The sequence below is a fragment of the Pongo pygmaeus genome, chromosome 19, assembly GCF_028885625.2.
Source record: "Pongo pygmaeus isolate AG05252 chromosome 19, NHGRI_mPonPyg2-v2.0_pri, whole genome shotgun sequence".
NCBI classification, from domain to species: Eukaryota; Metazoa; Chordata; class Mammalia; order Primates; family Hominidae; genus Pongo; species Pongo pygmaeus.
Genome location: NC_072392.2, coordinates 32,967,051 through 32,989,123, shown reverse-complemented (window position 1 = coordinate 32,989,123; position 22,073 = coordinate 32,967,051). Strand labels below are relative to the sequence as shown.

Here is a 22,073-nt window from a genome sequence, read left to right as displayed (position 1 = left end):
GGACTCAGCAGGTCAGGGGAGAAGAAGCTTGGAGCGGTCAGGACCGTCAGCCGGCAGACAGGTGGTGGGAAGGGTGACAGCCGGCCTAGGGGTGCATGCACACAGAGGACCTTCAGGTCAGAGCCCAGGCACCCTGAAACTTAGAAGTACCCAAGGGGATAAGACCCTCCAAAGGAGACAAAGGCAGGACCAGTGAGGTAGGGCATGGGGTCACAGCAACCAGGGAAGAAAATGCGTCAGGAGATGGTGTGTTCAAATGCGGCTGGGATTGGAATAAAGTGAGGGACAAGTGTCCCTTACTGGGTCTGACAGGCTATGGCTAGGTGGTGACTTATGGAAAGTTGCAGTGAGATGGGTTGAACATGGATTCTGGAGCCCATGAGCCTTTGGGTAAGGGGCAGTGACTATAGTCAGCCTTTGAGGAAGGCTTCCTGTAAGGGGAACAGCAGAGAAACAGGCCAGGTATTGGAAGGCTGGGTGGGCATCCAAGGAGGGTTGTGTTTTCAAAGATGGGATGTGTTACAGCAGGCTGTATGCCACTGGGAAAGTTGGCACAGGCAAGAAAACGTGAAGGTTAGGAGCTGGGGGGGCGGGGTGGGTGGTGACTCACCCCTATAATCCCAGCACTTTGGGAGGCCAAGGCGGGTGGATCACCTTAGGTCAGGAGTTCGAGGCCAGCCTGACCAACATGATGAAACCTCAACTCTACTAAAAATACAAAATTAGCTGGGTGTGGTGGTGCATGCCAGTAGTCCCAGCTACTTGGGAGACTGACACAGGAGAAACGCCTGAACCTGGGAGGCAGAGGTTGCAGTGAACTGAGATCACGCCACTGCACTCCAGCTAGGGCGACAGAGTGAGACTCCATCAGGAGTTGGAGAATGAGAGCCAGGGTGGCTGGGGACAATGCTGGAGCCCACTGTGCATGTGCATCTGGGTTTGGCACCGGCAGCGATGCACATGAGCTGGTGAACTGCAGTGGTCTCCACTTTCTTCTGGGCTGAAGTTTGTTGGGAGGCTTTAGCTTGCGTGTCTTGCTGCACAGAGCAGCTATGCACTGATGAGGAAGGACTGTGGAGGGGTGGATGGCGGTGTAGACTCAGGGCCATGCTGAGGGCTCCTGGAATACGGTGACCTTGGCTTGCTGTCCCTCTGACCTTCATCTTCCCGACCTCATGCAGGGAAGATGCACAATGTGGACCTGGCCAGCTGATGGAACTGTAGGATTGTCCCCAGTACCTTGTACTGGTGACTAACAGTGGACAACTAGAGGGCTGGGAGGAGCAGCTCCCGGAACCCCATTGATACAAGTGTCTTCGTGTCCAGTGTGTGCTGCTGTCCCCTGCAATTTCAGCAATTTCAGCAGAAGCATGCGTGCAAACCTAATGTCCCCAGGGCTCCACTGAGTGCTGGTTACTCCTTCAGGTCCCACCCACGCTTGCCCTCCACTCCCCGACACAGGCCCCTTATCTCTCTTAAATTCTTAGTCCAGTTGAAGTCAACACAATTCTTCGCTTTGCCCTCCGCCCCACTCCACCCTTTGCTCCTGAGCCTCTGCTTACCTGTTTTGGGCAAGGCCCAGTCTACACTGGAGCCTGACATACACTGCCTCCCTCCCTCCTCACCCTGGATGGTCCACCGCCTCCTTGGCTTTATCTTCTCTCTGCTCCTTTCTAGGCTAGAAACTCAGGAATGAATGAATGGACAGATGAACCCTGCCAGTATAATTGTAAACCATCTAATCAGAAACTCAAAGGGCAGCAGATAGGAGGCCACAGCTCAGGGTGTTCCAAAGGCCCAGCCCAGGGCATGACTGAGGGGTGTGGTAGTCAAGTGGGTGACCTTAAAACGTGGCGTCTGACTTTGTTGGTTTAGCCATTCCATCCGCAGCGCCTTTTGAGTACAGCCGTGTCTTACCAGGCGGGTGCTGAGCGCACACACTGAGAGACCATGGTCTTGGCACACGCGTAGTTTATAGTATGAGTGGGGTATGCCGCAAGGCCATGTCTGTTCCCTGCTAGCCTGGGTGGACAGTGATGGCTGTCACTGCAGACACAGGATGAGAAGCTTCAGTGGTGAGGTGGGACTTGAACTGCCTTTTTCTTTGCTTGAATAACATTTAAAAACATTTTTTTTTTTAACAAGGAGGATAAGAGGATTGTGAGTACTATGCTGTAAGTATACTTTAGTGATATTTAAAAAAAATTATGAGAGCAATACATCGAACCTTTTAGGAAGCTGAAAACAGATGTGTAGAAATTGCCACAGGCTCCCAGCCTCAACACCTCATTGTCCTGGGCCACCTGGCGGTGGGGGAGGGGGTTTCCTCAGGCTCTTATGCAGTAGATGTGCACAGGGCTGGGACGCAGGAAGACTGTAAGGAAGGAGCTCTCCTGCAGTGATGGCAGGTCCTGGGAGCTCAGTCCAGCTCCAGAACAGCAGTGCTGCTGTGCGGTGACTGTATGCGAGGCCAGGGGGTGCCCAACGTGGACGCCATGTGAGACAAGTGGCTCAGGTAAGATGCTTAAGGTCTGAGCCTCAGCCACTCATTAGAAGCTTTTGAGGTCGGTTGCAATTTGATCATCCGCTTTAGCAGATGAAGAAACTGTGGCCCATAATAATTAATAATAAACCCGCAGGCAGTGAGTAGAGGAGTGGGGTCAGGGTCCGCCGCAGCTCTTGGCCCACCTCGGTCCAGGCCTCCTGGGGGAGGCTCCAGGCTACAGGAGAGCAGGGAACTGCCTCTATCCCCAAATCTCATGGCTCTGTGCTTCTTAACTCAACTACAAATCAGAGCCCCTGGGAAGACTGTGAAGAAATATCACTGCCTAGGGTTCCCCCAAGTCTGTGGTGTCCCCTCACAGTGGTGTAAGTGGTAGGGGTGGAGTTTGTGTGATGTTGGTATGTTTTTAACCAGCTCCTGCAGGGGATTTGAGGAGCAGTGTTGGCTGAGAACTGCTCAGGCTGCCCCCAGGTGGGATCCCCTAGGGCTTCATTACCCACAGTTCCAGATGTGGTCCAGTGGTCATTTTCTGATCTAAGTCAGGGAATGTTGGGGCATTTTCAGTCAGGAAGAAACCGGGGAGGTGTGAAAGGATGGGGGTCGATTAGAGAGGTTTCTGAAAGGACACTGGTAACTGAGATGGCTATCTGTGGGTGACCCGCCTCCCACTGCCCCAGCCTCCCCATGGGAGCCCCCCAAGGGAGGGGAGACCAGGCTGGGTCCTCTTGCCACCAGCACCCTTTTTAAGGATCTGGCACAGGTTTTGAAGCTGAGCAGGTTGTTAAACTTGCTAGAGCCTTGGGCACCTTGTCCACATCAAACGGAGTAACAGAGATTTCTATGGGAGGGGAGTGTAGAAAGCCCTCCCCTTTTGTGACCAGTGGCATGCACTACCATCTAGCTCTTCCTCAGTGTTCTAGAAGAGACCAGTCTGGCCAATATGGTGAAACCCTGTCTCTACTAAAAATACAAAAATTAGCTGGGCATGGTGGTACATGCCTGTAGTCCCAGCTACTTGGGAGGCTGAGGCAGGAGAATCGCTTGAACCTGGGAGGTGGAGGTTGCAGTGAGCCGAGATTGCGCCACACTGCACTCCAGGCGACAGAGCGAGACTCCATCTCAAAAAAAAAAAAAAAGAAAAGAAAATGCCCTCTTACACATCTCAATGTATTATCACGGAAGAGTTTAAAAGGCCAGGCACAACACCAACAACTGCGTCCTTTTTCTCCACCCCCCTGGAGGAAGTGAACATACCTCTGTCTGATTTTAGTGTTCGAGGTGCTCAAAGTGGCAGAGTAAGTCCTAACACCGTGGATCTGGTCCAGGCTTTTCGTACAAACTAACTCAGCAGGGTTCTTCTGCTTGGAGTCAACTTGATGGTGAAGAAATGCTTGGCAAGGAGTGGAAAAGTAAAAAGTAAATCATGATGTCCTCAGCACAGGGCACCTCTTAACTAGACAGTTTCCTGTGTTCTCATTTTCGGTTAGAATAGGTGAGGCAGCTCATTTGACAGGAGGAAACTGGCCTGTCGGAAGTGCGGGGATGCTCTACTGATCCGTGCCTGGGTCCTGGGACACCCATTGGTAGCAGTAGGTCTGTAAGCTGGACCTGGGGACTTGGGCTTGTGGTTATTTAGCTCTGCGACCTCAGGCAGTTCTGGAAGCTATCACAGTTGGAGGCTGGAAGTCCAAGATCAAGGCTCTGGCAGATTGTCTGGTGAGGGCTGGCTCCTGGTTCATCCAAGGCACCTTCTGTCTGTGTCCTCCCATGGCAGAATGGGTGAAGGGTCTTGTGGGGTCCCTTTTTTAAAGGCATTAACCCCATTCATGCAGAGTCTCCCCTCATGACCTAAGCACCTCCCAAAGGCCTTACCTCCTAATATCATCACCTCGTGGGTGAAGATTTCAGTATATGGATTTTGGAGGCACACAGACAGCCCATTAGCTATGGGGGTCCGTTTTACCATGAGAAAGGTGTGCTCTGTGCTAGTGAGGGGTGGAGACAGATGGGCCCTTGTTTATCTCTCTGGCCGGGCACCCCCACCCCCGACCCATGGGTAGGTGAAGGAAGGAAGATGCTCCTCTTGGCACCAGCCCCTGACTCTTCCTGCTCCTCTGAAGGGAGGGAAGGGGGCAAGATCCTACCAGGGACTTAGCTGGAGGGGGCTGGGGAGCCACTTTAATTTAACACTTTTTTTTGCTCTCTTCTGCACAGTCTGTAATGAAACAGCTCTGTTTTGAGCAGAGAAGAGGGAAGAAGCACTCACTGGAGGTGAATTTTGTAAGGAAAGCATTTTTTATTTACTTCTCAAAGTCGGGGGAAGGAACTCTGTGATGAGTCAGAGCAGAGGGAAACGGAGAACAAATGCTAGTTTCCCCAGGGCAGGCAAAAACACCATGCAAAGGATGTCAGAAGTCACCATCTGTTTGTCAGAAGAAGCCCCGAAGTGTGGCAGTCGCAGAATGACATTTCATTGACAGCCAGAGCCTGCACACCCCAGGGGACTCCCATGGGTGGGGACAGGCTGCGTGCCCGGGAACTTTGTAGCCAATGGAGATGTTTTGGTTAAACTGGTGGAATACATACACTCTCCTCTGTGGCCAGTGGACTCTCATTCATCACATATCTACTGAGTGTCTGTGTGATTTTCATGAGAAACAGTGTTGTGTAAAGGACAAAGCAGTACTGCTTTCAAGTGCTGCTTCCACCCGAGTGGATAACTCTGGCTTTGGACCATCTTGAGGGTCAGGCACTTCACAAATGGCATCTTTGATCATTAATACCACTCTGGGAGTTGGACTCCTCATCCCCTAGGATGTTGCTGGGTCAGTAAGAGCCTGGGTGAAAGCCCCCTCACCGCAGGGACTGGAAGCCAGCTCCCCAGCTCTCCAGTCTTTCAGGTGCCCCATGCACATATCCTGAGCCCCTGGGACCTCATGTACCCGAAAGTCCTCTGCTGGTCTTCCCCCTCCAGCATGGTCCTGGGGAACAGGTGGGAAGATGTTTGCTGGATAGGTGAGATGCAAGTGTGCCTGAACACTTCCTGAATGTCCCAGAGGGTGAGTGCCCTGGGAGGCACACTGTTACACTGTCCCTTCTGGATTTCGGATGGAGCACAAGCTGGCTGCACAAGGAAAGAGACAAGAGGGAGGATTTTCCCAAAGTCTGTGTTTGGACAGGGCCCAGGTACAAGACCTGCCCCTAGAGACAGTGTCTGGGACTCCTGCTGCCCAGGGACCAGTGTTCCCGCCTTTGGACAAGGAGAGAGGGCCAGGCTCAATTTCTGCAGAGGAGAGCTGGCAACAACTTGCTGATGTCAGAAATTCCTTAAACTGAAGACAGGCTTTTTCAGTATCAGAGGCAAAGTGCTTTTTTTTTTTTTTTTTTTTTTTTTTTTTTTGACAGTCTTACACTGTTCCCTGTGATTGGAGTGCAATGGCGTGATCTCGGCTCACTGCAATCTCTGCCTCCTGGGTTCACGTGATTCTCCTGCCTCAGCCTCCCAAGTAGCTGGGATTACAGATGCCCACCACCACACCTGGCTAATTTTTTGTATCTTTAGTAAAGACGTGATTTCACTATGTTGACCACACTCGTCTGGAACTCCTGACCTCATGATCTGCCCTCCTCAGCCTCCCAAAGTGTTGGGATTACAGGTGTGAGCCACCGTGCTCGGCCGTAAAGTGCTTTTAAATGTGCTTTAGGTGGCACATAGGAACTCCCTCACACTCGAACACCTTCAAGCCATGGAGCAGAGGGACTGGCCGTGTTAGATTTCGTGTCGACGCGCATGTAGTGGGTAGAGGAGAGCTGGGAGTCATCTGCCCAGAGTATCTGGTGGCCCCAACTGCAGAGCACTGAGGCTAGGAATCAGGAATCAGGGCTGGATCCTGCCAGGGCAGTGGCTCTGTGAGCACACATCAGAGGGACTAAGGATTTGGACTCTCCACCCCTCACTTGGGTTGTCTGGCCAAGGTGTGGTGAGGATTTGGTTTAGATGATGCCTCTCTGCAGAAACACCCAGTGGTAATGCATGTTCTCCTCTCTGAATCACAGGTGGTGCCAACCATGACTTGTCCCATCCAAGGTCATGGTCACCTTGACCCCTTGATTAGGTGGAGACTGAAGGCTTCTCTGTTGTTGACTTACTCTTTTCCCTTTAATAGTAAATAAAGGAAAATATTTAGAGACTATGTATTCTCTCTAAAGATCAACCAGTGACAGCCCATTAGATTCTGTCTCTCCACTGCACATAACTCCCGAGTCTCCCATCCCACGACGCATGGAAGCTGAGACCTTTACTCTTCCTAATAACCTGCTCTCAGGCCTCCCATTGCCTCTCGGAGACTGTCTCTGTGGTCATTTGCTTTTTTTTTTTGAGATGTAGTCTCGCTCTGTCACCCAGACTGGAGTGCAGTGGCGCAATTTCGGCTCACTGCAAGCTCCGCCTCCTGGGTTCACGCCATTCTCCTGCCTCACCCTCCCGAGTAGCTGGAACTACAGGCGCCCGCCACCACGCCCAGCTAATTTTTTTTTTCTATTTTTAGTAGAGACGGGGTTTCACCCTGTTAGCCAGGATGGTCTCCATCTTCTGACCTCGTGATCCACCGCCTCGGCCTCACAAAGTGCTGGGATTAGAGGCGTGAGTCACTGCACCCGGCCTTGGTCATTTGCTTCTATCAGTAGGGACTCAAAGAGTCTTGGATTCATATTGTATTCAATGGGTCGTAATCCAATATTATCACTATTTTGACGTCCAAGTCGTTTACAGTTTGCCTGGTGGGAGCCTCTTCAGGCTGGCCCCTGTGTCTTTTTGTTAAAAAACCCATTGCTCTGTGAGCGCTGTCTTACTTTCTGGCCAAAAAGAAGAGATTTCAGGCTCACTGGGGGTGACTGTTGCTATTGGAGCCTCCCCACCCTCCAAGGACAGATCTGGGAGTATCTCTGTGTGTATGTGCATGTGCACTGGTGCGTATACACACATTCACATCTACTTTGATTTCTAGATGTATCTACGTCTCTAGATTGGAAACTCTGAGTCACACCAATACCTGATTCCTGTCTCCCAACACAGGGCTTAGTATAATGTTCCCCTTTCTAGACTAGCAAGCTCCTCCCCAATGGAAAGGAAGGTGGCTCCCATTTTTGTTCTCACAGATCCTTATGCTCAATCTTCCTGTGCATGACCAATCTCCCGTCACCTCTCCACTGCTATGGCCGTCCTCTCCCCTGTACATTTATCTGTGTTTCTAGGGCTGTTGCCCAAGGCTGAGGTTCTCTTACCTAGAGTTTCCATGTCCACTCCTGCTTTCTCCTGAGTGTCCTCCCAGGACTGCCAGGGGTCCTCCAGGATGAACATACACCTGTGATGCTTTTTCCTTTTTTCCAGTTATAGCTCCCTGTGACGTTGGAGTCCAGCCCAGCTCGGTACTGGGGCCTCCTTCCTTGTCACTGCTTTGTGCAATCCTGCTCACCACCCTGTCCTTGCTTCTTGAGCCTTGTCTACCCTCAGTGTCCCAACACAGCTGTGCATTAGCCACCCAGCCTTTGGCCAGTTCACCAAAAATATGGCGCTTTACCACCCTTGCCTCTCTTCACCTCTTTTCCTGTCTGGAAAGTGTCTGCTTCTGCTTCAAGTCACAGCCCATTCATGGAGTTCTTCCCATGATCTGTGGACTCCGTGCCCCCTCCTAATGCTGTGTGTAGATCGTCCCTCTGGAAGGGGCGGAGTGAGCCAGCCGCTGTATTTCCTCTGACATCGAGCACACACGTTGTTCACATATCTGTGGTTGAATACATGATCGTGTGAGGGAATGGACACATAGAAGCAGCCTCCAGTTTCCAGTGACAAAACAAGGGCATGAGTGGCCCCTCAGCTCTCCCCCAGGGAACCTTGTACTTGGTGTTAAAGTCTGACTCATGGAGGGGCTCATGTCCCTAGTTCCAGCGGGGTTTCCAACCCAGGTTGAGATGTAGCCTCTCTTCCTGATGGCTGGTTTGCTGATGTCTGCTTTAGCCGTCTGGAATTCATCCTCCCTGGGAAGAACCTCATTTTGTTCCTGGGAAGAACCTTGTTTTGTTCCTGGGAACCAAGTGCAGTCAGAAGCTAGGGGGAGACAACCCGGCGAGTATAAAGCACAAAGGATTGTGGCAAAGCACGAAGAAAATTGGAAGCTGGGCAGCAGCACAGAGCTCACTGTGGCCTTAAGATGGAGTGAGGCCAGTCTGCCACCCAAGTTTTGAGGTGAGGGTCTGTGCCTGGAGGAGTCTGTGCCCTGGCTTCTGAGTCTCTTCGCATCCCCAGACCCTCAGCTACAGCTTACTTCTGGGAGGACTCAGAAGGGTGTGGTCTGAGACAGGCAGTGAACACCAGTGTTGATGTGGTGGAAATACAGCAAAGCAGAATGTTTTCATTCCTGCACCAGTGTTTATTGCTCCTGCTTGGTGCTGTGTGTAGAAAATCCCAGACAAGGTTAGGACTTCCTATTGGAGGCACAAGACTTATGACCACACTAGAGTGTCAGGGCCCCAACCATCCTTGGGTGGCTCAGCCATGGAGGATGATAAACCAGTCTGGGAGGTCCGATGGGAGGCAGATCTTCAACTGAGCCTAGGACAGCGGTTTTCAGCCAGAAAGGAGAATGGGAAACTGCCTTGGGAGAAACCCCAAGTGAGCCCAAGGGCGCAGAGCAGAAAGACCCTGGAGTGTAAGAGCCTAGATTGCAAGCCTGGCAGGAGGCGGTCAGAGTGGGGGGGCAGGGAGAGGGGCTGGAGAGGCGGCCTGCTGATGAACGCAGATTCGCCTTAGGATTGAGCACTGTTTCTTGCCAGTGAAAAATCAGTTTGTTGTCCTCACCGGGGAGGTTTATCACATGCATGTTATTTGTTACTAGTAATGAAGTGTGGGAGTTTTCTGAATGGCTACTCTTTTAAATAAGTAAGAGCAGATTCAGGGTATCCCTGTAATAAAAAGCCACCTTCAACCATTTGCCTTCCACTCTGGCTTGCATAGGCAGTGGGCTGGCCTGTGCTCCTGGCCATTGTTCCTGGGTGGACCCCAGAGAGTGTGAATCCTGGTACTCAGGTTGGAGGATTTTTATCCTGCTGGGGGCTATCTGTTCATTGCTGAATTCAGATTTCTTTGGCCGGTTCCTGTGGGCACCGTGGTAAGGGCGGTGGTAGATCCAGCTGACCTCTGGGCGTGTTTGCCCTGGGTAAACCATGACAGCAGCACATCTTGTTCTTAGCTGTTTGTAGGCACTGCTATGTACCTCGTATTGTGTCAGATGTGAAGGAATCTGGAATGAATACGATACAGATGTGTTCTCAGGGAAGGATGTTTGAAAAGACTAGAGTTTGGATATGCTATAGGAAAACAATGATGAACGAATACAGAAAAATAAATGAAGGAATGAATATAGAAAAAGGTGAATAATAGTGTCATTTGAAGGACAGGGGGAAATAAGAATGCCTGCTTGTCTGCCAGGTGATGATTTAGTGAGGAATTGGAACCCAGAATGGTGTGTTCTAGGAGGAGGTTTTTTGCTTTGTAGTTGAAAGTTGAAGAGCAGCTTTACTCTTCTACTGCAGAAGCAGAAAGATGGATATTTAGTGCCGGAACTTGAGAGGTTAACGTCGGCCAGTTGAATTGATGGCTGGAATTTGCACATATGTCAGCCATAAAGGCCACGACTTAGCCCACCCAGACTGCTCCCCACATCCAAGGCATGTGGAGTTGCAAGTGGAGCTGTAGATCTGAAGTTAGGGTGTTGGAGCCACAAAGGCTGAGCTCTGGGACACTTCCCCTAGGCTGGGCCTGGAGTGAAGGCCAGTGGTAGGAGTACAGGGTTAGCTGGCCTGAGACTAGAAGGCCCCCTATCCTGCTCTGAGGCAGGGGTCTCTTCCGCTGCCCCCCGTAGACCACAGGTAGTGGCTTCATCTTAAACATGTTCTTTTAGTTTTAGACTTGCCACAAAGCTTCTTGTAGACAGCCAAGATCCACTGCCCCGGGAAGGCTGGTGAAGTCCGACAGGCATTGAAAGGCGGGATCTGCCTGTGGATCTTGCCCGCCTCTCCTCCTGGCGTTTCTAAGTGACCCTTCCTTCAGGATCCTGGCTTGTCCATCTTCTGCCATCACCCTGTCATCTTCACCTCCTGAACTTCGGGTTTCTAATTTCCTTCTAAAATCGCAGACCCATAAAGGAAGAAGGCACTTCAGATGTGTTGTGAATTGTCCTGATTTGCCAGGAGCAGGATGGCGGGGGGTGGGGGTCGGGGGGGGTGAGGGAGGGATAGGCTGGGAGATAGGGAGGGGGGCAGGGAGGTGCAGCCCAGCCCCCAGGTGTGCAAGGCCCCGGGCGGTCCTGTGCTTTGACCTTTGCTTGAAATCCTCACCTGGTTAGGCGTGTCCCTCTCTGCAAGGCCAGGCTCCTAGTTTTTCTTAGTTGAAGAGGCAAATTAGAAAAAAAGCCTTTCTGCCTCGGTGTTTCCCTGCTTTCCACTCCAAATGCCCTGTTGGCTAGTTAGATTATCAGGGTAGTGTAGATTACTGTTCATTACAGATGCAGAGTTGACTGGATAATAATCAAGATTTAGAAATTCCGAAAGCCAAAGAGCTTGCTCGGTTTTGATTCTTTTAAGCACCTAGCCAGCGTTCTCAGAGCGGTTTGAAATCCTAGTAAAGCTGAACCCTGCGCCAAGCGCGGCGCGTCGGTAATTCCAGTCAGATGGCGGCTGCAAGACCCCGCTCCCCCCGCCTGGAAGGCGTTTCTTCACCCACTTTCCCAGTGTTTGGCGGCTCAGCCTGTGCCTCCGCGCTTGTTCAGAGCTGCGGTTGGGGCGGGCGGGGGAGGGAGGGCTAATTCGTGTCAGATGGAGGGACGCCATGCGGGACCGTGCGCTCGCGCCTGGCTTTTGTTCCCGGCGTCTGACTTCTGACGGGCAGGAGTGGCTGCGGAGGCGGCGGCGCGCGGCTGGGACCTGGGCCGGCGGCCACGGAGAGCTCTTGGCCCCTCCCGTGTTGGCCATTTCCTGGGACTTGTGTCCGCAGGGGACTCGGGAGGCATCCTCCCCCCACCGATAGCCGCTGGGGAGGGGTCAGCGGCCGTCCTCGCCTGGCCGGACCCGGCTCCCCGCGGGCGGCAGGGGCGGCCATGCGGCTGCGCGCCCTGACCCCCAGACCACCGGGAGGGTTCGCGCGCGGAACCCGGTCGCGCCAGCGCCGGCGCCAGGTGAGTGCAGCCCGGAGCTGGTGTGCAGGGCCAGGGGCGCGAGGCACGGGCGCCTTCAGGGCTGCATGCACGTGGGCTGCGCCGGGTGTGCACTGGTGCCCGTGGACGCTGTGCCGGTGTGTACCCGCTTGTGTTCATGTGTATGCGTGTGCCCTTGTCAGTGCGCGTATGTCGGTGTGTGTTTGTGCACCCCGTCTGCACGTCCACGCGTGTGTGCTTGTGAGCGCGCGTCTGTGTGTGCAGGCATGTGTGCGCTGGTCCGTGCCTGAGTCCTGGTGGGTGCGTGTGTACCCTTATGTGTGCGCGCGCAGGACAAGGAGCGAGAGGGCCAGTGGAGCTTTGCCTAATGGGGGAGTCTTCTGGTAAGCGTGGAAGAGGGTTGGGGCTTAGCTCTTTCTAACCCAACTGCCTCTTGAAAAGGCTTCTTGGGTTCCTTTCCCTGCAATGGAATTGGGATACTGGCCATTGCGCAGACCTGCTATCCCTCGCGTGTTTCTTGCAAAGGTAAAGGGCATTTGAGCTCTGCAATGACGTGGGGGATGCGCTGGGATGTAGAAATCCTTACAGGTTCCCTGGGGACCGCATGGGTTCCAGCGGTGCTCTGTGGTCCACAAGACGGCCCTTCACGGTGTTTGAATTAAACAGAGCAGTGCTAGTTGGCTCCCCGCTAGGTTCAGCCTCCCTTTCCCCAAGTCATTGCATTTGTTTTTCTGAAACTTTTATAAGGTTCTGTGGAGTGAAAAACTGTCAAAATTTCAGCTGGTTACTTGAGGTGTACTGCGTTCCCTTTTAAAGTGTAGTGGTCAAACGCTGCTGCCTGGAAGTGTGGGAACAATATGTGCTGGATGTGGAGGGTGTCCCTCTTGCCCCAGATACCGCCCCCCTGTGGGCTGGGAAATATCCCCGAGGCCTGGAAGTGTTCCTGGCTGTTTAACATCAGAGTGAAGTTGGGCTGGGAATGTGTTTTTGATCAGTGTCTGCCTCTCCAGAATGCCTCTGAAGGTTTCCCAGGTGCCTGAATGCCCACCTAAATCCTCTTACTATGGTGGAGCTGAATATTTCCTGAAAGGAAAACGTAGCTGGGATTGTGCTGATGCAGCTTTGCACTTTTGCGTGTGTAACCATTTTGCCAGGGCGACCTTTAGCCGGGAGAACCTATCCGAGAGGTCCCTGCGGTTTTGCATTTCGGCAGAGTGGAGCATTCATGTGGAGCACCTCCCTGTTCAATTTTGCAGAGATTTTTCTTTCTCAAAAGAGACCTCACAATCAAGACCAGCACTAATTACTGTGTCCCCCTCAGGGAGTCCTTGTGGAACCAGCAGCCTGCTCTCTACCCTTCCAACATTTTGTTCCTAACAATTAAGTGCAATTTAGATTCCTGAACTGAGCCTGCTAAATGCTTCAGCATTGCTGCCTCCTCTCCCCCTTTGGGAGAAATGAAAGCACAGTATCAGGTGAAAACAAGGGCAGTCTAATCCCGTCTGGTCTCATTTCACAATAGAGATGTTATGTACAGATGAAGCGTGAGCAGATGTTATTACACTATCTTAAATGAACTCCTCAGGGATCCAGCAATTCAAATGGCTGAGCCCTCGCAACAGTGCTTATGCTGTTTCCCTCTTTAAGTTTTCTAGCTGTGGACCACTGGGCAAGAAAGCTGCAGGAAAACAGTGCCTCTTTCTCCCTGGTTGGAATAAAGGTATTTGTAAGGAATAAAAGGTCACAGTATCTTTCCTTGGCCCACAGACTGTGGCTAATTCATTTGGTCAACAGGTATTAATTGAGGGTCCATGGTCCACTGTCTGCCAGGCGCTGGGCAGGGCCCTAAGAGGACAAAGGGGAAAGAGCCTGGTGTCCTGCATCTAGGAAACTGCAATCTAGCACAGGAGAGAAGGCATATAAACAAATAACTGCAATACGAGTGAAAAGTAAGTACCAGCTGCTGCATTGCAATAGAGAGATGTGTTTGTTAGGTGTTTGAATGCTACTCTTGTCTGAGCGTGAGACTGGGGCTTGAGGCATATGGGGCCTGAGTCCCATATGCCTCATCCATTGGCTGTGTGGTGCTGCATCTCGGTTTTGCATCTCACCATCACGGTTTGTAGACTAGTGGTGATTACAGTAATGACCCAGAAGCACTTGGCTAGTGTTACCAACTGCATAATTAGCAGCATCATTATCCTTCTTTTGCAGAGCATTGAACACACAATCTCTGTTATCAGAAAGGATGCAATCTCTTTGAAAAAACCAGATACCGACATAGGAACAACTACATAATAACAGTGCCTTAAATGTATATAGATACTTATAATATAGTCTGTTATATACAGTGGTGATTCTGTCTTGGCCGCAAATTGGAATCACGGGATGGAGTTGGGGTGGGGGGTTTGACAACAGTCCAGTGTTCTGATTCAGCCTCCAGGTAATCTGATTTAATTGGTCTGGGGTGGAGCCTGGGTCAGCTGTTTTAAAAGCTGCCCCAGTGATTCTTATGAACTGATAGATGGTATAGCGTTTGGTCATTTACAATAGCTGTTAAGAGACAAGAGGGGGAGGATATCTTTTCTATTTAAGAGAGGTTGTGACTTGTCCTGGGCCACAGAGCTTGTAGTGTAGGTATCAGAACTTACATGAAGGCTTCTGCTTGGTTCAGGACCCTTTCCCTTAGTTTATTTATTTTTTCTTTTTTTTTTGAGATGGAGTCTCACTCTGTCAACTCAGGCTGGAGTGCAGTGCCATGATCTCAGCCTACTGCAGCCTCCGACTCCTGGGTTCAAGCGATTCTCCTGCCTCAGCCTCCCGAGTAGCTAGGATTACAGGTGCCCACCACCACACCCAGCTAATTTTTGTATTTTTAGTACAGGCGGGGTTTCACCATGTTGGCCAGGCTGGTCTTGAACTCCTGAGCTCAAGTGATCCACCCGCCTTGGCCTCCTAAAGTGCTGGGATTACAGGCATGAGCCACTGTGCCTGGCCATGAAGTTTTTTATTAGGTGATTGTATTAGTATATTTTCATGCTGCTGATGAAGACATCCCCAAAACTGGGCAATTTATACAGGAAAAAGGGCTTAATGGACTCACAGTTGCAAGTGCTGGGGAGGCCTCACAATCATTTTGGAAGGTGAAAGGCACATTTCACATGGCAGCAGGCAAAGAGAGAGAGCTTGTGCAGAGGAACTCCCTCTTATAAAACCATCAGATCTCATGATAATTATTCATTATCACGAGAACAGCACAGGAAAGACCTGCCCCCATGATTCGGTTACCTCCCACTGGATCCCTCTCACAACAGGTGGGAATTCAAGATGAGATTTGGATGGGGACACAGTCAAACCATATCAGTGATTAAATGTTTAGGATTGTTTTGTGTTCTTGATGAATCAGTCCTTTTATTGTTATGAGAGGACTTTCTATATCCTTGTTAATGTTCTTTGATCTGTAGCCTACTTTGTCTGATATAGCCACTCCAACTTCCCTTTGATTAACATCAGCAAGGTACTTCTTTTTTTTAGCCTTTGTCTTAAAAAAAAAAAAAAAAGACCAGGTGTAGTGGCTCACACCTGTAATCCCAGCACTTTGGGAGGCCAAAGCGGATGGATCATGAGGTCAGGAGTTTGAGACCAGCCTGACCAATATGGTGAAACCCTGTCTCTACTAAAAATACAAAAATTAGCGAGGTGTGGTGGCGGTTGCCTGTAATCCCAGCTACTTGGGAGGCTGAGGCAGAGAATTGCTCGAACTCGGGAGGCAGAGGTTGCAGTGAGCCAAGATTGCGCCACTGCACTCCAGTGTGGGTGACAGGGTGAGACTCCATCTCAAAAGAAAATATACTTATATAATCTGATGACTTTTGTTGCCTTATAATTGAGATATTTAGACTATTTACATAAATATGATTATTAATATGGCAAGGTTTGACTCTGTCATCCTGCTACTTGTTTTCTATTTCTCCTACCCATTATTTGTTCTGCTTTTCTTTTATTTCCTTTTGCCATTTAGATTAATTGAATAATTTTTATTTCATTTTATCTCTCTTGTTTGTTTATTACCTACAATTCATGATTTTAGTGGTTGCTCTAGGGTTTATACTATACCTCTGTAACATCACAGGCTACCTTCAAGTGATATTATATCCACTTCATGAATACTATGAGAGCCTTATAATAGTCTTATGGAATCTTTGGGATGTCCAATTTCTGACTGGAAACCTCTGTGGCCAGTGGCACCTTTGCCTGAGTTCTTGTCCTGTGTCCAGGAAGAATGAGATACGCAGACAGGGGAAGGGTGAAGAAGATGAAGATAAGCTTTATTAAGTGTTAAACAGCTCAGAGGAGACCCACAGTGTCCTCTCTGTAGGCAGGTCATCCCGAACTCTGCTGCTCTCAGCAGAGAGGAGGCCCTGGAGAGGGTGGTTCCGCTCTGCAGCTGGAAGTCCCAACATCTCTGCAGGTCTCTGAAGCTCTCGGCAGAGAGGGTAGGTCCTCTGTGCAGCTGGTCTCTTGTGGGCTCTCCATTCTCTCTGTCCTCTCTCTTGCTCTGGCTGAACATGGAAAAGCCCTTGGAGGGGAGGAAGTGCCTGCTGATTGGTCCATGGGCGGCCATGGGTGGGCTGGAAGAGGCACCATGAGTCCCCACTCCAGTCTGTGGGACTGGCAGCCCGTCCCCAGCCTACAGGCCCTCCCTTGCCTGAAGGTGGGGCCTTACTGAGGACCCACCCCGTTCTGTCCAGGACTTTGCCTACTGCTGCCATTCAAGGCCCTGGAACTTGTCCCCAATCCCGCTCTGAGATCAGAGGTGGGGGGCCGGGAGAGGAGACAGGCCAGGCAGCCAGAACAGACACTCCTGAGCCAGCAGGGATGGTGGGGTGGGGGGGGCTTCCATGCCCCCGAGGGTGCAGGCCGCAGAGATGCCTGGGTCCTGTGCCTGGGAGGGTGGCTGCAGCTGCCTGCACTCAGGGAGCTCCTGCTTTTCCCCAGCTCCCGCCTGCTTGGAGTAGGAGGCCCAGGTCTGCAGCCGTGGATGGTGGCTGCAGCTGCACCCCGGGGGACAGATCCTGCCTGCTCCTGGCCCCACTCAAGAACACAGGGAGGATTGGATCTACAGCTGCAGTTTGGGCAGCTGCAGTGGCACCCAGGGAGTTCCCACCCCAACTCAGAAGAGGCGGAGCTCCCACCGGCTCCATGGAGAGTGCAGCCCCAGCCGCACCTCCCTGCTGCAGCCAGTGTGATGTAGCAACCACTGTCATCAATAGTATATTTCCTTTTCTTCTTTCCTGAACTTTGTGCTATTTTATCAGAAAATTTACTTTTAGATATGTCATATGACACATTACACTATTGTTTAAACAGTTAATTATCTTTTGGTGAGCTTTAAATAATAAGAAAAACTCGTAAATTTACCTGTGTAATTAGCATTTCTGGTGCTCTTCATTTGTTGGTGTAAAGCCGTAATTCCATCTGCCATGTCCTTTTTGCCCAAGCACTGTCTTTAATGTGTCATATGTGTCAGCTGGTGATGATTTTTTTTGGGCTTTAATTGTATATCTTTTTTTACATATTTTAAGAAGTTTTTGGTTCACTTTTATTTTTAAGAGCTATTTTTATTGGGTACAGGATTCTAGATTGACACATTTTCTTTCAGTTTTTTGTTTTATTTTATTTTGTTTATTTTTTTAACTTTTAGGTTCAGGGTACATGTGCGGGTTTATTATATAGGTAAATTTTGTGTCATGGGGGTTTGGTGTACAGATTATTTCCTCCCCCAGGTAATAAGCATAGTACTCGATAGGTAGTTTTTCAATTTTCACCCTCCTTCCACCCTCCACCCTCAAGTAGGCCCTGGTGTCTGTTCCCTTCTTTGTGTCCATCTTTCAGTATTTTCTATTATACTGCTGTCTTCTCACTTATATTTTTTAAAACAATGAGAAACCTGTTATCCTAATGGTTGGTTCCCTGCATGTAATGTGTCTTTTGGCCCTGTGGTTGTTTTTAAGGTCTTTCTCTTTGTTACTGGGTTTAAGCAATTTGATTATTGTATGCCTTGGGGGTAGTTCCTGTCACATTTCTTGTGCTAGAAATACACACACACACATATATATATATATATATATATATAGATGGAGTTTCACTCTTGTTGCCCAGGCTGGAGTGCAATGGCACGATCTCGGCTCACTGCAACCTCCACCTCCTGGGTTCAAGCGATTTCCTGCCTTAGCCTCCCAAGTAGCTGGGATTACAGGCACCACCGCCATGCCCAGCTAATTTTTTGTATTTTTAGTTGACACGGGGTTTCACCGTGTTGTCCAGGCTGGTCTGGAACTCCTGACCTCAGGTGATCCACCCGCCTCTGCCTCCCAAAGTGCTCGGATTACAGGTTTGAGCCACCGTGCCTGGCCAAGAAATTTCTTGAGTTTCTTGGATCTGTGGGTTTATAGTTTTCCTCCTGGTTTGAAAAAGTTTCAGCCATTATTTTTTCAAATATCCCCCCTTCCCTGCCCTTCTCCGTCAGTCTCCATTACACATATGTTATGTTGTTTAAAGTTCTCCCGCAGCTTACTGATGCTTGTTTATTTATTTATTTAGGTTGTCTCATCTCTGTGTGCTTTGTGTTGGGAGGTTTGTACTGTGATGTCTTCAAGTTCATTCACCTGTGCTTCTGGCAGGCTCTAACCTGCCCGTAATCTCATCCAGTGTATCTTGCATCTCATATTCTTACATTTTCCTCAATGAATGTTTGATTTGGATCTTTTTATGTTTTTCAGGTCTCTACTTAACCTTCCAGCATATAGAATAGTTATTATGATGGACATTTGGGTTATATAAAGTTGTTATGACCATTCTTTCTCTTGTGGACATAGGTTTTTATTTCTCTTTAGTGTAAATAAGAATGGAATTGCTGAGTCATAGGACAGGTGTGTTTAAGTTTATAAGAAATTGTCAAACCATTTTCTAAAGAAGTTGTACCATTTATTCCACATTCTAAATACCATTTCATCTTTTCAAATAAATTTAATTATTCCAGTGGGTGAGTAATGGCCTCAATGAATCCATATAGATATTAAGTACTGATGGAATACACGGTCACATATCAGCAAATAGATATGATTAGTGCTTGACTCTAAAAGCAAATTGAATTCTTACAAGGTTATCATATAGCTGGGAGCCTTGGCTCTACAAACATGAATAGGTAGCCGAGTGGTTAGTTTTTCCAAGTGCTAATGCTTGTAATTGTGTTTGAAGAAGAACCACATGTGTGTCACAGGCTGGACTGTCTCTTCTTCTGCAGGAGAGCTCAGAGAGGCTCAAGAGCTTAGTGGTGATTCTGGAAAACCTTTGAACCAGGAAAGCCAGTTGACTTCCTCATAACATAATTGTGCTGTTTAGCTAATTACTTTTTCCAGAAGAAAAAGGGTTGAGAGTCTAGAAGTGTATGTGGATTACTTTGTCACAGAAGTAGGTGGCTCTACGGCTCAAGTCTGGAAGGGAGTGCATTTTCACATAATGATGTTGGTTGATGTAATGTTTCTAGGCACCCCATGTGGTGATTGATGAGTTGGGTGAAAGTGAACGTCCGTCTAGGACTCTGGAATTGGGAATGCTAACAGGGTATCCGTGGGTCGTCTTGGGAATTTTAGCATCACCAAGATGGTTTCTTGTTCTGTGTTTGCTTGGTAATATTCCTGTTTTTGCTCTTTACAAATTCCACTAGATTTATTATCTCCCGAAAAGGAAAAAGAAACAAACTATGAGATGAAACGTTGACAATTTCTTCCTTTACTTTTTCAGCCAGAAGAATTAACCTCGAGTCTGCACACTTTTAAGAACAAGGCCTTTAAAAAATCCAAAGTGTGTGGAGTTTGCAAACAAATTATTGACGGTCAAGGTATTTTATGCCAAGGTAATTCTGTGTTTATGATTCTCTTCGCCGATTAATCCAAGGCAAAACAAACAAAAAACAAAACGAAAACTTTTTTTCGGGAGTTTCCGAAAGTTAAATCATGGAATTCCCCTTCTTAGTTTATATGTCCCCCAACCCCCCACCCCCTTACTTAGCAGGGGCCAACCGTATTTACACAGATAAGTGCTCTTGAGGACATTTTTACAGACAGAGCAGAGTTCCCCGATGGGAGAGGAGGCAGCAATTTGTAAATTAATCATTTATTCTCGGGTCTGCTCTGAAGTGTCAGTAACTCAGGTAATTTAGTTTGACTTTCAGATCTCTTACTCAAGTTTGCGAATGAAATGTTTCTATCTTTAGAATTCAGGTTCATTTTGGTATGGCCCCTTTCAGATCCTGTCACTAAACTAAGCCACCAGCTTGGGTACTAGATATTTAGACGTCAAGTAATGAATGGAACTTGCCAATTCTTTTGTGACTGCACATTAATAAATCTAGTAAGAGATGTGTGACTGTAACGAATGTGGGAATGGTCGAGGGGCAGGGACTGCTGGGCGGACCAGTGGGGTAACCACACAGAGGGAGTCACTAGGAGGACCAGGCCCTTGGAGAGTGCGGGGGCTGCTCTTTGGCATCATTTCATCTGCGGGGTTGGGGATTTCCTCTAGAAAATGTGCAGAGTCTCAGCCTGTGGGCTTCTGTGGTGTTAGGACCTCCCCCTCAGTGCCTCCTTCCCTGCAGACCCCCAGCAGGTGGTCCCTGATAGCCACTTTAGACTAGGGTGCCTATGATGGAAAGATGCATGCAGTCAAACCTTAATGGGTTGAGGATGTGACCAGGGGCCTCTAAGGGGCTCTTGGGATTCTTTTACAGTTCAAAGGCCTGAGTGTGGGTGAGAAGACTGGGGTGCCCCTCCTCTGATTCGGCCCCTTGGAGAAGTCAGTGCTAAAGAATGTGTTGGATGAGTGGTGGGTACCGGCCACCCTGGTCGCTAAGTAGAAGCCAGAGACCAGGGAGCCATTTGTGTAATTCATCTAGATCTGCATCCAAGGCAGAGAACATGGGCTATAGTGTACTCTGAGCCAACTGATAGGACATCCTGTGATTCAAAACTTTTTTTTTTTTTTGAGACAGGATGTCGCCCTGTCATCCAGGTAGGAGTGCGGTGGGATGATCAGGGCTCACTGCAGCCTTGATCTCCTGGGCCCAAGCCATCCTCCCACCTCAGCCTCTCCAGTAGCTGGACTATAGGCATGGGCCACAGGCCCAGCTAATTTTCTTACTTTTTTGGAGACAAAGTCTCATTCTGTTGTCCAGGCTGGTCTGGAACTCTTGGCCCCAAGTGATTTTCCTGCCTTAGCCTCCCAAAGTGCTGGGATTACAGGTGCGAGCCATTGTTATAAGCCCATATTTGCAAATGGCACTGCACTGGGTGATGTCTTGGTCATCTGTGAATGCTGTGGCCTGTCACTGGCCATTCCCCTGCATAGCTTGTCCAGTTCAGGAGGGCCATGTCAGCCAAATGTGGTGGCCCTTTGTGTTTGGGGCCTGCAGGTGTAAAGTGATGAGAAATTGCACTGATGCTCTTGGACAGGCGTCCTCCATCAAGCTTGCTCTAAAATGTCTGTGGGCAAACATAGCAGCCCCTCTGTGTCCCACATACCCTACAGGGTCCAGTAGGGGCTTTGTGCCTTTCCAGGAACATGGCAAAAATAGAAGCCCAAGGAGTCTCCCCATCTTTGAATGTCATTCTCATAGAAATGCTCATATTTTATTTATTTATTTATTTTTGAGATGGAATCTTGCTCTGTCACCCAGGCTGCAGTGCAGTGGCACGATCTCGGCTCACTGCAAGCTCTGCCTCCCAGGTTCACGCCATTCTCCTGCCTCAGCCTCCCCAGCAGCTGGGACTACAGGTGCCTGCCACCATGCCAGGCTAATTTTTTTTTTTTTTTGTATTTTTAGTAGAGATGGGGTTTCACCATGTTAACCAGGATGGTCTCCATCTCCTGAACTTGTGATCCGCCCGCCTCGGCTTCCCAAAGTGCTGGGATTACAGGCGTGAGCCACGGCGCCCGGCCAGAAATGCTCATATTTTAAAATTTTGGTCTCTAACTTTGACTCTCAAGTGTGAAAAGAAGGAAAAGGAAAGTCGTGGTTGAATTGGAACCATGAAACCAGCAGCCCAGAGAGCCTGGGAATCAGAGCTATAAGGGCCTGGTGTTGATCCTAGAGCCCTGGTCCTGTGCCAGCGGAGCCACTGGGCGATACTGGGAGAGCTGTCATGAGCAGCATGGCACCAGCAGGGACACCCTGGGCTTGTTCTCGGCTTCCTCATCCTGTGATGACATCTCAGGCAAAGCTGCAAACCAAAGGTTCCCCATGAACTGACTTCTGCCTGTCAGGTGCTATGTGGGGACAGGTCTGATTTGGGAGCAAAGGC

At 49.6% G+C, this 22,073-nt stretch overlaps 1 protein-coding gene across 2 annotated transcripts in view; it reads left to right on the top strand.

Moving 5' to 3' along the window:
- The first annotated feature begins 11,611 nt into the window (after window positions 1-11,611).
- The window catches only part of LOC129026176 (tensin-3-like), a 229,640-nt gene continuing 219,178 nt past the window's right edge, over window positions 11,612-22,073 (top strand). For both annotated transcript variants that reach the window (XM_063656015.1, XM_063656016.1), the window contains exons 1-2: window positions 11,612-11,733; window positions 19,519-19,630. In XM_063656015.1, coding sequence (XP_063512085.1) covers window positions 11,656-11,733; window positions 19,519-19,630 — 190 coding nt within the window. In that variant the 5' untranslated portion in view covers window positions 11,612-11,655. The remainder of the gene's footprint in view (window positions 11,734-19,518; window positions 19,631-22,073) is intronic.